This window comes from Oreochromis niloticus, linkage group LG23 (genome assembly GCF_001858045.2).
Source record: "Oreochromis niloticus isolate F11D_XX linkage group LG23, O_niloticus_UMD_NMBU, whole genome shotgun sequence".
Classification (NCBI taxonomy): Eukaryota; Metazoa; Chordata; class Actinopteri; order Cichliformes; family Cichlidae; genus Oreochromis; species Oreochromis niloticus.
Window position 1 is genome coordinate 34,085,256 of NC_031986.2, and position 17,123 is coordinate 34,102,378.

The 17,123-nt window shown below is 38.2% G+C and overlaps 1 protein-coding gene and 1 long non-coding RNA gene across 3 annotated transcripts; both read left to right on the forward strand.

The window, feature by feature from the left end:
* Positions 1-210: 210 nt before the first annotated feature.
* Positions 211-1,140, forward strand: LOC112843909 (uncharacterized). The gene is made up of 4 exons (XR_003216469.1): positions 211-334; positions 470-623; positions 689-751; positions 1,041-1,140. It is a non-coding gene; the product is annotated as an uncharacterized LOC112843909 (long non-coding RNA).
* Positions 1,141-6,702: 5,562 nt separating this feature from the next.
* Positions 6,703-14,002, forward strand: creb3l3a (cAMP responsive element binding protein 3-like 3a). Of its 2 annotated transcripts, none has more exons than XM_005478686.4 (10): positions 6,703-7,011; positions 7,308-7,412; positions 7,523-7,769; positions 8,421-8,551; positions 9,426-9,536; positions 9,634-9,740; positions 10,224-10,292; positions 10,494-10,578; positions 10,931-11,024; positions 11,667-14,002. In XM_005478686.4, the coding sequence occupies exons 1-10, from the start codon at positions 6,991-6,993 to the stop codon at positions 11,981-11,983; spliced, it is 1,287 nt and encodes a 428-aa protein (XP_005478743.1). In that variant the 5' UTR covers positions 6,703-6,990; the 3' UTR covers positions 11,984-14,002. The 2 variants fall into 2 exon arrangements, with proteins under 2 accessions (XP_005478743.1, XP_003451363.1); XM_003451315.5 differs by having other exon boundaries at positions 6,704-7,011; positions 7,526-7,769.
* The last annotated feature ends 3,121 nt before the right edge of the window (positions 14,003-17,123 follow it).

Below are 17,123 nucleotides of genomic sequence, written 5' to 3' on the forward strand. Positions count from 1 at the left end.
CAGAATGAGTACAGACATTTGGCTTTCAGCTCAACATGTAAATTTAAATTCATTGTGCACCACTCAGTTTTGAGCACGAGGGCCACACTCGGAGGTGATGGAGCTTCTGCTCATCCAATTCAGGGCCAGGGAGCGGAGGAGGTGGAACCTATTCCAGCTGTGATAGGGCAACTGTTCATGTTCACATTCACACCTGTGGTCAATTTAGAATCAGCAATTATTCTAATCCCACTAATTGAATGTCTTTGGACTGTGGGAAGTGTATCTGGAGAGAACTGAAGCAGACATGGAAAGAACATGCAAAGATTCAAACCCAGGACTTTCTTACTGTCAGGTGACACTGCTAACCACTAGCGAAATTGAACTTAAATATGCCATAGTGTGGTGATCACATTCATATCAATTATTATTTTTTTAAGAAATGTTAAGCAGCATGTTACAAAGTAGTTTGAATTTGTTTTCTATGTAGCTTCTGCACCTTAACGACTTCTTGCCGGAGAAGCTCTGCTGTAGCTCAACTTCTTAGAAGTACTCTAGTTCCAGTTTCTGACATTCAAAGTGCCAAATCCATCTGTTAACGCACATTTAAACAGAACCTCATCTACCATTGGTCATACACATAGGTAGGTTGGTGCATCAGACTCATTCTGGGGTAAAGTATTTTCCCAAAGGATGCTTTGAATTCCAGACTTGAGGAATCCGGGAATGAAACAAACAGCTCCTGCCTCGCATTTCCCATCTGCGAGCCTGGGTACTGTATAACAGCTCAATCATGCATATTCTTCCAGTATGTGATCTTCATTAGTGGATTTTTTTTTCAGGGAAACTGAAAGTTTTTTCTTGGATATTTATCTCTAATTATGCTTCTCACTTGGGAGGTCAGTGTGACAGATCCTGTCAGCCTGGCATTTACAGTAATGATTGGCATTTGGTCTTCTCGGTCCATATATCTCAGTACTGTGTTATTCACAGACTCATTACCATATTTTTCCCTGCGGCTTTCAATTAGGAATATGTTGTCGCCTGACCCTTTTTTTCAGATTTCCTGGAATGGGAAACAAAAGAAGAGTGAAGCATTCAAATGGTGAATTAACAGCACTCGGTGAAATGTCATAAACTCATCAGTATTTGGCAGTTCATTCATCATACAAGGTTAGACACAGGGTTTACGTTGTCAATTCATGATCTTTTCCTAACACAGTACAAGCATAAGTGAAAACAAAAGTAAACTGCAGGAGACTCGTACTCTAATCTGCTGGCTGAAAATCGAGCTTTGGGGCCGACTAAAAGCCCTCTGATGACACAGACTGAGTAACTACAGTTAAACTGAAAACGATACTCAAATGCTTGCTCGGGTTGTTTCAGACAGCAGGAACGAAAGCCATACATGAAGGTTTACTCAGAGGATTTGATTCATCTGTTACTCTCTGAGGATGCTGATGCCAACATGAAACTGCAGACGCAGGGAGACCCTACGTTAATTGTTTTCTACTGCACATTACTTATTCTGCGTTGGATTTTTTTCTATATCAACTTGTAGGTTAATTAGTGTTTTTGCCCTTTGGAACCATCCTTATTCAGATAACAAAGCAATAATGATTATGTAACACGTCTTTTATGAAATCCCAATAGACTGCTCCCTGAAAGTCTCTGACTTTGTGCTGTGTCAGACAGCTAGTTTATCTTACCCATCAAAGGCAGCACACTGACTTGGCTGTGTTTTAAAGGCTTGTACACTTATAGTCACTGTTGCTGCAGCTTCATAAGAGCCTGTTCTTCTACCTACTCAGGCTCTGCCTTCCTCTGATGTCCGTGGTTGCTTTGTTTCTTTAATTATTAGTTGCTTCTTTAGTTATTTGGCATGCTCCCTTTATGTTCTCATGTGCCAGCTCGTATGCTTCCCACTGCTGAAAGCTTTTGTTCCCAACAGCATATCAGAGGCAAACAACCTTATTGCCATCTGTAAATGCAATAGCTGATATCAGTAACTGATAAAATGATAATTACTGGGGTTGACTTCATTTGAACTTTTGCATAGTGGTAGTTTAGAGAAAACATGACGGTGAGAGTTTGGTGAAATATATCAAATAGTTTGATTTTTGATTTTTGATTTTTGATGGATTGTCACATGAAAGTTGCCTTTCTAAGGTAAAATTGGTATTGGTAATGGCCCTGTATTTGAGTCCTCCCCCCTGCTGCACCTGAAACAGCAGTATGACACCACAATTCATTCATAAAGTAGCTTTGAAATCTCATAACGGAGCAGAAATTTATATTTTTATAAGCACTGAATTCCTAGTTAGATGTTAACTAGTAACAGTCACAGTTACATAACAGTAACTCAGTAAAACATTTCTGCTATGGTTTTGAGAGTGCCATCATTTGTTAATGCTAACTGATATTAGATCAGATTATAAATGATTAAACTGGGGAATTTTTCTGTAAATCTCAGGAATCATTTTTATCCAGTAGCTTCAGAATAATGAAGTCTTTCTAAAATGTGAGGTTGTTGAATCCAATCAGAACATTAATATTCTTATTGAATAATTACTGAAAACGAAAATTAAAATAGCTGAAAATAGTTCTAAACTATAGAATAGAATAGAATAGAATAGAATAGAATAGAAGAATAGAACGCCTTTTACTGTCAGAGCATCTCCTACTCAGTGCAGACATGTGGGAAAACAAAAGGGGAGGGGAGGGGGAGGGGGCGGGGGTGCACAGTTCTGCGGCAGTATATGCACATGAATAGTCCCAATTCAAAAAATATAAAATATACAAATATCTGTTGAGGGAAGTCCTTGGATTGGGGGGTGAAACTGTATTGTCAGTGCATGTGTGAGTTCAGGGTGGTTGTGGCTTTTTGGAAGAAAGTTAACCAACAGTAAGTTATTTATTTGATAAAAACTAACTAACTCCACTTTCTGTTTCCTACATTTGTCAGGTTAGAGCTAAATAATTACACTTAGAAATCAAATGTAAAATGACGGTCCTAGCTTGGACTAATGAATACTGAAGCTGGGCAAATGATATAAGAGAGTGGCCCAATCTGATTCAAAGGACTCTTTTCTGTCCTCGCATTTTTAAGATGAACATCATGCTCCACACTGACACATGTTCATGTTCCTGGGTCCACTGGATTTAAATGGAGAGTCTGCTCTTTATTTACACGCTGCCATGGTTACACATGCTGTTGGAGCTCCACTAATGGAGCCTTGGTTTCTCTACTCATGCAGGTACTTAACTCAGGGTGAACATACTCAGAGTTGATTGAACTCTGACCAGCTGTTCGCTACTTTGAAGCCTCAGAGTTGTGGATTTTAGAGTTAATCAACTCAGAGTTGTGGATTTTAGAGTTAATCGAGCATTTTGGAATAGGCCCGGGTCAATGGGCACAACCCACATCCTCAACTGTGCACTCAGCCCACAAATGATTTTTCCTTACAAATGTGGGGCCATTTATTGGCAACTCAACAAGCTTCCCAGTGGTTTAAGATTTCCAAGAAGCATTGCTACAACAGAGAAATAATCAGCCAAATAAATTTTCTTACTTTCTGGGCTGAGTTTAGCACCTAAAGGTCCAAAACTCATCCATAATAAGAGTGGCTGCAGAGGAAGAGCAGCCATCTAGGAAGGTTATAAAGTATAATAATTGGAAGGTTTATAGTTCGATCCCCAGCTGCTTCAGTCTACATGCCAGAGTATCCCTGGGCAAGATCTGAACACTAAGATGCTCTCCAGTGCATTCTTTAGAATATGAATGTGTGTGAATGTTTTAATGGAAAGCACTTTGGTGTATAAAAAAGCGTGAGTGTGGGTGAATGAGGCATATTGTATAAAGAGCTTTGTTGTGCTGGTAGAAGAAAAAAACAGTATGTAAGTCCATATCAATCATATCAACTCTTATCAATATCAGTCCATTTAACACAACAGAAGTACCCCAAAAGTCACCTGTGTATACAAGAATAACAGCACAATGATTTTCAGTCAGTGCCTTTTTTTGTTCTTGTACTTTTTCTTTAAAATATATTGGAAAACACTGAACTAACCAATTTTGTATTTTTCTTATTCTACCAGTTTTGAAAATTTATCGTGGCCTCGTTCTAACTGTAAAATTCAGTTTTTATAATTTTTTTTGGTCTGGTTTTTTGGTGAAAACTAAATTACAGCCTTAAACACATCAGGCAGAAAATAAAGCCACAGTGCAAACTGTTTCCACGCAATTACATTTTCATTCAAAATTTTCAAATGCAATCATGTTGTAAACATCCTTTCCACCCTGTCTAGTAATTTAATTTCATTAACCAGTCAAATTTATGTTCTAGCTTGGAGCATTGTCTTTGATTTTTTAAAAACCTGTTGTTTATTTCTCTTCTAAAGTGTCTTGCAGTTGAACTTTTGTTTCCTGGGATGCTGGATGCAAGCTAATTCACTGCTGTAATGAATAAAGGCAGAAAAAAATTATGTCAAAACTTTACTTTAAGACTGGAAGCTTTTAGGGAATAATACCTTTAAAAATTAAAATCAGCCTACTGAAGGAATTAGTTTTGTATTTATGAGTCTAATTAAAAAAAGAACACAAGTACACATGTGATTGTTGGGTTTTTCTCTGTATGTATTATTGTAGGGTCTACCTTACAATATAAAGCACCTTGAGGAGATTGTTGATGTAATTTGGTGCTATATAAATAATGGTATAAACTGTATAAATAAAACTGAATTGAAAAGTAAACTCCGAATGGTAGAAATCTTCCAAATTTGAAACTGGTAAGCAAAACGATCTAAAATATGCTTATTTATGTTTTTAATCATGCAGGTCATGGTCATTATGAGTGCATGGATAAAGAAAAAAGACAAGTGAAGTTCTCAGTTTATGAAGAATACTGAGATTGGCTTGTTGGAGGTTGTCCTTCGACAGGACACCCCCACTGGGGGCTTAAAATACTTGGGACTCTATTGTTTGTTTGAGAACCCAAGAGGCATATTGGATGTTAAATGGGCTGGTTCTTAGATAACTCTTTTCTACTCAATTTGAACACTAGAAGCACTTTATACAACATATCTCATTCACACATCCATACAAACACTTTTACATCTAAATTCTATAAAACATTCAAGCACACATTCACACTCTGATGGATTCATTTGGGAGAAACTCAGGATTTAGTGTCGGGCAAGTGACTCATACTGGAGCAGCCAGGGATCAAACAACCTTCTGAGCCACAGTCAGCCATATCAGAGGGAAATGTCTGCAGGTGCTCAGCTCTAACAAGTGTACCAGTCATTCAGCTGTTGTGGTAATGGGTGGGGAAAAAAAGGAGAGGATGCTATCAATTCCTAATGCTGAAAGTCTAACTGTATCCAACTATATGAAAATTCACTAAAAATGCAACATCTATTACCTGCAAACAAATGCAACTTCAAGTACAAGCTCTGTGTAAAAGTACAAGCTTGTGACTTTGAACATTGATTGCTGCACTGGCTAATTCTGGTTTGGTAGATGCCAGTACATGAAAACATAGAGGGCTGTATGTGCAGAGGTATACTGAAATAATTTTAAAGAAACTGTATATGGTGGGGTGTGGTTGTAGCTCAGCTGCAGAAGGATGTGAAGAGTGAAGAGTTCAGGTGGCAGTGCTAGGAGCGTCCAGCAGGCACAGCTGGTGCATATTTTGTAATTCTGTCTCTCTTATTTATGCGGTACTGTGCTGTGACCAAAGAGGAGCAGTATGGTGAACAGCAGGCAACGCTGCTAAAGCTACACCGGGCGACGCCCGAAACATTACATTGTACAGTGTGAAGTAATAAAAGAAATACATAACTCAGAACAAGGTGCAGGAGTGTGTGTGCTGGGACACATCTGTGGCCACAGAAAATTATATTTAGAAGATTTAAAGGTAGAACTTTCTATTACAGCTTGGTAATAAATAGGTAATAGTAGGGTAACAAGGGGGGAATAAGAGGGTAATAATGTGGTAATTTCAATTACCTGTGGTAGTTTCTGTGTAATAAGCACGAAACAGAGCTGCAAAGTGCAAAACTGTCTGTTTCTATTTAATAGCATATTAATAACCTTGTTTCTTCTTTGTTACCCTACTATTACCACTTTATTACTGAGCTGTATTTCCACATTGTTACCCCAAGTTTTAAGGCTCTTGTTATCCTAGTTCATAAATTTCAGTGTAATATTACTCAACTGTAACCACTGTTTATACTGTGATATTACTTATATATTACATAGTTATTACTTTGGTAATTGCATAGTAATAAGTTAGAAATTACCACATTATTAACCCTGTAACCCTACTATTACCCCTTTTTTACCGAGTTGTAATAGAAAATGCTACTGATTTAAAATATATAAATGTTTTGTACAACTCAAATGAATAAATGTTTTGTACAACAAATTTTCCCAGAAATGCCTAAAACCACAAATACAAAGAACATTTGTTTATTCTGTCAGTCAATAAAACTGTAACTTTTCTTAATTAATCACATGAGGATGTACATCTGTGAAATGATCAGATAAATTAACATAAAGTTCCTCAAAACCAGAGTTTTTGGCTGAATTTGACAAAGAATCGAGCTTTTGTTTGATTATTGTGTTCTGGATATGTGCTAAAGGTCACAACTATCCTTATGTCAACAAACTATCAAAAAAAAATAAGAGAAAAGAAAACAGGAGACTTTGCCCTTTCTGATGTTCACATCTAACTGGTGACTTCATTTCTTCTCTCCCGTCTTCTATCTAGGTAGCTGTGTACTATTAACTACCAATAAGATTACTAATATATCCTCTGAGGGCCAATAAGGACAAAGCAATCTAGTCAGCTGGGTGTGTTGAGTTGGAGTTTACACTTTGGACCCCAGAAGAGCTGAGAGATACAGAGCAGACTCTTCAGAAACGGAGACCTCGGAGTAAATTAGATATTTGTTTGAGTTGCAGTTGTTTTGACAGCTTCTTTGGTGTGCCACTCAAGCAGGAAAATTATGGAGCATTACCCGGATCAGGTAAACATTTTAGTATTTCCATTGTATCGTAGTTTACAGATTTAAGACAAAACTGCAGAGGAAGCCTTCAAGACCCGGAGAGCAAAGTTCACGCTTGAGAGAAAACTGAAAACCTGTATTTAGTTTACATTCTTAAACCAACGATTTAAAAATGTTAATATTTTTAAAAAATCACACTGACTTGTGTGAGTTGGTGAATTGTTGGCAGTGAAACAGATGTTCATAGTACCTGAAATCTTTACTGCTGTGTTGTTTTCTCTTATATGTTTCTATTTAACGTCATGACCTCTCTTCAGGGTTGTGATGGCCTTGAGCTGCTTGACTGGCTATTTGATCAAAATAATGGTATTCTCCGTCACGAAGAACCAGGACAACACACTTGGCCAATCCAGGACCCAAATGTGTGTGAGACTGTTATATGTCTTCCTTCTCCCACTTCCTTGTCGGTGTTCTCTGTATGTTGTTACCTCACACTTAGAGAATAATTGTTCCACATGATGTTTTCACCCAGCAGATGTTGCAGCCACCCGAACAGCCAAACGATGATTTTCTCAATGCGCTCCTGCGTGGCGGTGATTCTGTGTCAGCCTCTCCGCTCTGGTCACCATCTCACAGTGACAGTGGGATCAGTGAGGACCCTCCATCAGACCAGATGGACAGTCCTCAGCGCCCTGAAAGCCCACCCGGGGATTCCCATTTCTTTGGTACAAGACCACTAACCAAGGCGGCCCTGGAAGCCAATGTCCCCGCTGACTTCAGTAAGTCGCACATATCCAGAATGTAAAACATTCACATTTGGACACATTGCATACTGAGTTCTAATTCCTAATATTTTTTCATGATTATTGATTAAACTAAACATTATGTTCTCTGGTGTGTTTAATCAAACTGTGGAAATTAAGTCCCAAGTTACATCTTCAAATGACAAATTCTTATGATAGCCCTAATACTAAGCAATTAGCTTTATTATAGCAGAGATGAAAGGAGAAAATATTCTCATTTGCTTGAAAAATTGCCATCGGTTATCTACATTTTGCACATTTTTAGATAACCAAGCTCTGATAATATTAGCATTTCATTCTAATGACATTATACTAAATCCAGCCCTTGTGGGAAAGGAATGATAATAGCACTCAGTGTTTGAAAATTTTTGTTCCTGAATATGAATCCCAGTATAAAGAATAGAGTAGGATATCATGGATTATTTGTGACTGTATACAGAAACAGTCAAATGCTAAGACACAGACATTATCAATACGGACAAAAGAAAGTCAACATGCTCAGCGCCTTGCAGAGTTATCAGTATTTACACAATCAGGCTCCAGAATTGCTGGTCAGAATCCAGCGAGACGAGCACGTCTCCTTGGTCTTTATTTGCATGTGCGCTATCGTTGCTCCTGTGTGTGCAGGTGGCTGGAAGCTCGGCTTTCAAATGGGCAAGACGAGGATTACACAGCCTTCTGATGTGCATACATCACAGCTTTCCTCTAGCTTCCCCCTAACTGTCAAAGATCTGCTATTGTCGGGCACGTCTGAGCCAGTAAGTATCATGTTGCTCCCTGATAGAGAATGAGGGGATGGTTGAGGGTCGGGGGAGAGAGTGTCTAATGCATGTTTGTGGATCTTTCATTGCTTTCTTGACTTAAGAGACCTGTTGTTTACCTTTTGTGTGTGAGTGTGCATGTGTACTTTGGTAAAAAAAACAACAAAAAAAAACAAGTGGATTACTACAGTCCCTGGTCTCATGAATTCAGCAAGGGGCAAGGCCTTTGGAATTGCAAATGAAATTTCTATTTTTACTCTTGTTTGTGGGAAGCTTTGCTGAATGTGCAGCAACTGAGGGTTGCTTTCTGAGGCGGAGAGAAGGAAGACACAAAAGATTTTATTAGTATTCTACCAAAGATATATTTTTTAAACCTTCCCATAACTTTCATTCATTCATCCAAAATTTTGGAGATAAAATACCTTCTTAACGTGTGAAGAATTTTATGTTATGTGGGATTACTAAATAGCATTTTGTGAAGAGAAAGTTTATTGGGTCAACATATCAAATATTCTCATTTCACACACTCACACAAAAAGAAATTAGATTATCAAGTCAAGATCACCATGACCAGAATAATATGTTAGAGCTTCTGAAACTTAAGTGGATTTCAGTTCACTCCGAGTATTGATTCATCTTCTCAGCCTAGTTTAATAAGATGAAGGAGAGAGTAGCAGAATGCAACTTGGGTTTTCACACCATAATTACTTTTCGGAAGCCATGAAATGAGACTGATGAAGTTGCCTTGATAGTCTGCACCAATTTAACTATTTCCTGTGAGGTTCATTGAGCGCAGAGTGAAAGAGGTGGCCAGAGAGAAAATTTATTAGTGGTGGTGTTTTAAAAATTTGAATTTGTATTTTCCCACTAGGTCCCACAGCCGTCCCAAAAGTCCATTCAAGAGCTGGTTCTCAATGAAGATGAGAAGAAGCTTTTAGCAAAGGAGGGAGTCACTCTGCCCACCCAGCTGCCTCTCACAAAGGTAAACGGCTATCAATACCCAAACAACGAGAACAGGTTCCAGCACCTAGAATTTGTCACACAGAGGCTCAAAACAGTACTGTTCCTTCCTTTGTCAGTATGAAGAAAGGATTCTGAAGAAAATACGCAGAAAAATTCGCAACAAGCAGTCGGCCCAGGAGAGCAGAAAGAAGAAAAAGGAGTACATCGATGGGCTGGAAAGCAGGTAATATTCAAATTTAGAATGGGTTGGAATGTTTTAGCATTTTAACTGCAATTCTTACCGATAATAACAGTCTTAGAAACTGATAATCATTTTTCAAAGCATAAATAAGTTCCTTGATTATTTTGCCGTTGTACCCTCCGGGCAGCCCTTTACTCTTGTTACAGGTTAATGTATTTCTAAGAAAGAAAATTAATGGAAAAAATCCACACTTTCGGGTTTTTAATGTCAGCTTCTGAACAGAAAACTGTTTAAGACTGTGCACTGCAAAATATTTTGGAGTAACGCATTATAGATCCAATTTGTAAATTGGAGCATTCAACGTTCCCTGTACTCCTTCAGATCAATTCATGAATAATAGAGGGAGCCTTAAACCGATTTTTGATAGCAACCGTTCACTGGAGATGAAAACCTAAAAGAGAGAAAAAATTATATTCTTTCAACTTGTTTTTTTCTCCTTTCTTCCCCTCATGTATCCCCCTTTAGGATGGTTGCCTGCAGTACACACAACCAAGAGCTACAGAGAAAAGTGTCCCAGCTGGAGAAATGCAACATGTGAGTGATCTGAGACAAAAAATCGATCTCTGTTTTTAATTAATCATTCTGTGATCTCAGGTTAATGTTTGTTATGACATTTCATCTTAGTAAAATAACTACCTTTGGCATTTTGCCCTGCTTTCCTGTTGCCTCAAACCATTTTTAATCCTCTTATCACGTCTTCTCTTTGTATTTTCTTTTCCCCATTCCTCCCTACAGGTCACTAATGGAACAGCTGCGCAGGCTGCAGGCCCTGGTCATGAATACATCGAATAAGCCAGCCCAGACTGGGACATGTGTACTGGTACAGACATCCTCTGTGATAAGATAAATTGTCACTGACACACGTGGCTCTTCGTGAAGGAATTCAGTTTCCTAATGACCAAACACAAAAAATTATTGCTGCTGGATGAGCCATTAACAAAAGCCAGTTTAGACTGGTGCACACTGGGTAATACAGCAAGGGAGAGATACAGTGGCTTAAACAGAAGCTACTGCCTGTAATCACGACACTGGAATAGAGGCACAATGAGTTGAGGGGAACTTTTAAAGTGTAACTTTTAATCTATAAAAATAACTGAATGCCTTCAAAAAATAAAATGATGTAGAAACCCCCCCATACTTTATCTAACGCTCCTTTTTTATCATATTCTCAGGTGCTCGTGCTGTCCTTCTCCCTAATACTGTTCCCAAGCCTCAAGCCCTTATCTGACTCCAAAGTCAGCCAAGGAGACTTCACTCCAGTCAGAAGTGAGTAACCTTCAGCACCAAACAGCTTTGTGTGGCTGCCTGCCAACTAATCCAGCAGCTATATGTCACAGCTGCGGAGTTTGCTAGAACTACATTCTCACACACTGCTGGAATGGTTCTCACCCGCTGAGCTCCACAGTCGCCTCTACTGTTCTGAGGATTTGCCGTCTACTCAAAGTTAGTCGGAAGGCAGAGAGGACCAAGGCCATTTATTGTCACTGCAGTTATTAAGCTCTGCTCTGTGAAGCAGCGCTTGATCTGATTGCTTACCGTTAATTATCAGTTTAGTATTGAATGTCAGTTTAATGCTGAATGTGTTGGCAGATACCGACTATGATGTATTTCTTTCAGTTTAATAGGAGACGAGATTAGTGTTTGCAAAGCGGCGAGGTGTAATTTCTTAACATAAGTGGTTTGACAGCCCTGAAAAAAAGCAATCATCTTGTGCCTTTCCCGACCGCTCGAGGCTCTGTTACAAGAGTCTTTAATGTGTTTAGGTTTGAATTTTGAATCGTCACAAACTTATGAGAGCATGCAGACGTGAAAATGTACACTTGCCTACCTCAGCGCATGCCTAGAACAACACAATAATAAGACCTGACTATAATACTTTTTTTTATTCTACGTCTTATTCTCCTACAGTCCAGTCACGGTCCCTGCAGAACCTTCAGGCTTCCCGCGTGCTCCATGTCACTGAATCCCCATTCTTCACCGAGGATGAATCAGAGCCTCTGCACCGGCATTACCCAGAAGACCCGGGATTGGAAGATTTGACCGCACTGATGGAGAAGATGGCAGTAGACCAAGAACAATCCACTTTGGAGTCCGTGTCTCTCAACAGCAGTCAGGAAGACAAAAACGGTCATTTCCATGTAGACCCAATTACTGGTCACATCGCTTCTGTGACCTTGAATCCCCATCGCTCTGCCAGGTTACAACCACACGCTGATGGTATGTAAGAAAGAAAGGAAGCAAAATTTTCAAATTATCCTACTCCTAATGGTAGAGCAGGGGATTATCAGGGGCTGTTGTTTACACAAAGGGAAATTGGGTTTTAATCATTCCCATTTTGTCTTTAATACTTATGTAGCCTGTATGCTTTTTTTCTACTTGTGATACTGTTTTATATCAGTGTTTGGATTTGAATCCCTACTGAAATTTCTTTTTCTGTGTATGCCTTGCCTTTGATGAAATGCCAGTGTAAATTGCTGTTTGAGAATGTCAAAAAATGTGGTGAATAGAGCCGTGATTACGTGTATAGTTTTGATCATAATGAATGATTTTTGAAATGTTAAAGGATTTTCAAAGCATGTTTTCTCCGAAGAGTTGATTGCAGCAGTTTGGATTTATTCATGGATTAAACATCCTAAAGTAAAAAAAAAATTTTAAATAACACAACAAAATCAGTGGTTTGAATATACTGTGTATGCATTTTCTGTATTTTCAAGCTTTAATTATTAAAAAGTGAAAACATGTGGTACAACATCTCTGTTGACACATCTGGCTGAAAAAGAGCGCTGTGGGGTGGGTGTCAGTAGTGACATGGTTCACACAGAGGGAGACGGAAAACTGGGACAAAGGTGAGGCAGATGACCTGTTATCTCATTAGTCAGATTTGACATGTTGGTTTATTTACTTGTTGAAGCCAGTTTCCAGTTAGTGTCCGTGGCACTCGCCCACCTTCTGTTTTGTCATTGTCAACCTCACAAAAATTGAAAGGTGTTCTTAAGCTTGCTGCCATTTCACCTAGCATTTAGGTCTGACCTGTTCAAGATGACATTTTCTGAGGTCGGCTACACTTTATTTGAAGGAGCGGCCGGAGATTGAATTCTGGGATTAAATGATCCTCTCCATCCAACACTCTGGTCACCATCTGTATGGATTCATAGAAGAAAAAATATGTAGTTTACATTAATACACACACACACGGACATTTTATAACAGAAATCCTTCTTTTGAGATTATTTTACAACATTCATGAGATTACTTGAAGCTCTTGGCAGAATGTCATCATCTGACTAAATCTTCAGTCAGCTGACAACTATCTGGAATTACTCCAGCTTGTTCACCTGACACTGAACACATTACATGAAAGATGAAGGCATAACTTTCTGTGTGCGTGTCTGCAGACTGGATACAGCATGAGGGGAATGCCAACTTTGTGGCAATCCATCAAAAAGGTTTTGAAATCCATTCTAAACTAAGCTTAAACTAAAATTTGTCAACCGGTTGTGACAACCTGAATGTTTTTTTTAACAAAGACTGTGTGAAATTGCACACTTTTAATCACATATTTGAATGATTATAGGATCTTTCCTGTTGCTATGGCAGCTGTCTTTTTCAGTCTGACTTTAAGTGTGGCTTTTCAGAGCAGCAATAAATACTTTGCCTTCAAACATGGTCAGATGGCACAGTATCTGGCCTAGCTGTGCTCCTTGTATATGCTAGCTTTCAGCCACTTACTGCTTTTCATTTTTACAGGCAGCAATAAATCAAAGAACAGACTCCTGATCAGACTCCTCCAACATCTGATTGTGATGTGTATTGTTTTCTCATAATTCTTATGAATCTGTGGGTGTGATTTTATATATATATATGTATATGTTTTTTGTTTGTTTGTTTATTTGTTTGTTAACCATCGTGGTTTCATGGGAGTCCTTGGGGCTGGCCAGAATGTTATACATGCTTATGAAAAGGAAGCAGGGAAGGTTCTGAGTCGAGGACATTTAGCTGTGGGATTCATCTCCTTTGCCTCACTCTTTCTCGGCTGATTAGAATCTTTCACTGTTGAGTAGCCAGGCAAGCTAATCACACCACTTTAATTTTAAGGCTGAACTGGGTCCCTTTGCTTGAGAGCCAGGGTAATAATATTATCATATCAAATGAAAAATATTTACATATTTCCACAAATAACCCACTGTTCGACTTGACAGGAAATTATTAATAATTAAAGTCCTATAACCTTGAAATCTCCTGCATGTTCCTCCCACTCTGATATGAGTGGGAGGAACTGATATGAGAACTTGGGTTTTAGCACTATAGTAGTGAGTTCCCAAAAAAATTTGTAAGTTATTCAAAAAATCCAGTGACATATGCACATATGCACATATAAGTGTAAAGCCTAAATTTCTGACCTTTTAAAAGAGCAGCAAACACAGCCTGACTCTTTATTATCCTCCTGTAACACTTCATGCTACTCTCGAGTTACTTACAAATGTGACCATCCACATGGTTGTTATGTTCTTAACAACTGAACAGCACAGTATGCAATATTATTGCCAGATAGGCACCAACTTTTTATGAGATCATACAGTGTCTTCAAGATTTTCATTCCTTTCTTAGATGATGATGATATTGAAAAAGTGTAAACTTCATCCTACTCCTTTTCGAGCATAAACATTGTGTAGACAAAGAGATATTCATGAAAACTTGATGTCTTTAAGTTTTTCTTTTCTGTTGGGTTTTTTTTTTCAGTTAGATTTACATGTTTGAAATAAAATTGTTCTATCTATGATAAATAATGTAAATTATTTTAGATCTGAATATGAGTCTCCTAAAAGTTTGTTTTAGAAGAGTTATTGGGAAAATGTTCCCATTAATGGAACTACAGATATTCTCTTACATGTGCCACTATCTGTCTTTGTCAAAGGCTGAACACCAGCTACATTTCTCATTTTATCTCTTTTCAAAGCTGCATAGCCCCTGGGCTTCAGACAAAAAAACAGTTCAAGTGGCTACTATTTAGTCACTTAAAGTGCCATTTCCATGGAAACTGATTAGATGGGATTTAACCTAAAAGGTATGTCAAGTGTGCTAACTTAGTTAATAAGGCATGCCTCTACACAACAGAGTGACAAAACAGATTTTTTGTCGTGTCTTTGGATAGCGATTATTCAGTGCTCAGAAACCTTACATGCAGCCAGTGAATGCATCCAAAGGTCAAAAATGTCATCCAAATACTCTGGGCACAAAGACACAGTGTGTCAGCAGCCAATGTCGAAAACTTTTGGTTCATGTTTATGTGAAATAGGATTTTAAAATGGTATATATATATTTATATATATATTCTGTGATCTGATCAGACTAGCACCCACAGCTGCTAAATATAAAAGACTGGGACCTCTAACAGTAACCTGTCACGATTCAGGTGATTTATGAATCGTACCGTAGAAATAAAGTAACACAAGAAGGAAGTCATGACCCTATAATGTGTTTCCCTTTTAACTGAAAGATTTTGTTGTTATATAACTGTGCTACTTTGGCTCTTACCAGGAGCTGAGTTACTGGCTGGAGGGAGCAATGCAGGGGAATGTAACACTTGTTCTTGTGTTTGAGCTTCCCACACAAAATAATCCTTATCCTGAATACATTTTAGACAGCCTTTGTCAGCTTCCTTAATAACGACAGAACTGGCCTCCAGTGACTTTAGAGCCAGTGTTTCGCATTGATTACAATCATGTTTGCTGATAGATTTAATATTGAAATGTTAGAAAGATAGAATCACATCAAACTGTTCATTTCCTGTTCCATTCCACTGGAAATGGTCCTCGTATTACTTTTTATGGCTTAGGAATTACTTGTGATTACTAATTAATCTGTGTGACTCATGGATCCAAGCTTGGAAAACACTGATTGTCACCTTTCAGGATTTTGGGCTTGTACAAAATGTTTGTTGTGCGCAGTTAGTATCAACTTGTTTGCAGAAGGATTGAATGTGTGTTTGAAGTAAACAATGCTTTAATTCAAAGCACTGAGATGAGTCGAGATAACCACATTTTACATGCATAAACAAACTGGTGAGCTGGCTGACACAATGTCTCGCCATCGCTGATGTTCACCTGGCCCTTTGCTCTTTTATTTGACTCTATGTAGCTTCGTTTTTAATCATACTGAAAGTCTCTTTACCACCAGTGTCTCTAATCAGCACCTCATCACTTTAATAAATCAGATGCCTGTGGACCCGGGGGAGCCTTTATACATCTGCTCCCACTGAGTGCAGGAGTGTGTGGCCATGAGGGAATCTGGGAAAGACAGAGTGTCTAGACCCCTCATCGTTATTTTTTTTAATCTACAAATTAATGGATGGACAAATTTATTTATTTTTTTCTTTTAGTGTGAGATGTTGATCCAGATCATCCAGGGGAGTACTTCCAAACTTTCTTATTAACACAATTATTTTTCCAGAGAGAGAAGAAGGAAATAAAACTAAACTCAACATATTCTCAAACTTGAGACTTCACAGATTAGCTCTTTTGTCTTCTGTGTGTGTATGTGTCTTTTGAGACATGCTGCACCTTTGAACTGCCAAACAATCAAACAATATATGTAATGTGTGAAATATCATTATAATGGCAGGATGACACGCTATTATAACATGTATCTAATCCTTGCTTTCAGCAGTGCTCACTTTTTTTAATTAACTGGATTAATTTTATACTCACTCTACTCATGCTACTTGCTACCCATCCTTCTTCACACTGCTAAAGTCAGTTATTTCCATCTTTACTGGACGCTATACTCTGTTCAAATATCATCTGTGTGCAAACAGACTCTTGACCCACAGCACACATTAACAGAGGAAATTATCAGGGGAAATCCTAAATAAATGCTATTTGACCTATTATATAATGTCAACAGTAAGAGCATTTTCTCTAATATGAATGACTTTTAATTCTTTTGCAAACCTTAGATATTGGTGCAGTTTTGCAAAAGAATGAAGTGAATGAATGAAGGTAAGTGTGCGTATTATTTTCATGTTAATATGGTAAAATGGACTGAATGATGCACTCAAATGTGACATAAATAGTTCAAAGGCAGATCAGCTAACAGAGACATAAAGTATTTACAGTAAATCAAATTATATTCATTGTTGAGTGTACTGTCCAAAATCATGAGAGTCCAGTTTATAGATACCAGAATGCTGCGAAACCTCTGTGTTTCCATGTAAAATCCCTGCAGATTAGTCGTATAGTATCTGTATCCATCTTAGTTATTCATGTATATTTCACAGTGTGTGGCAGATACTGCAGACAAACAGTCCATCCAGTTCTTGCCATTTTGTTGCACTTGGCAAATAACAGTGATGCAATTTTTCAAACT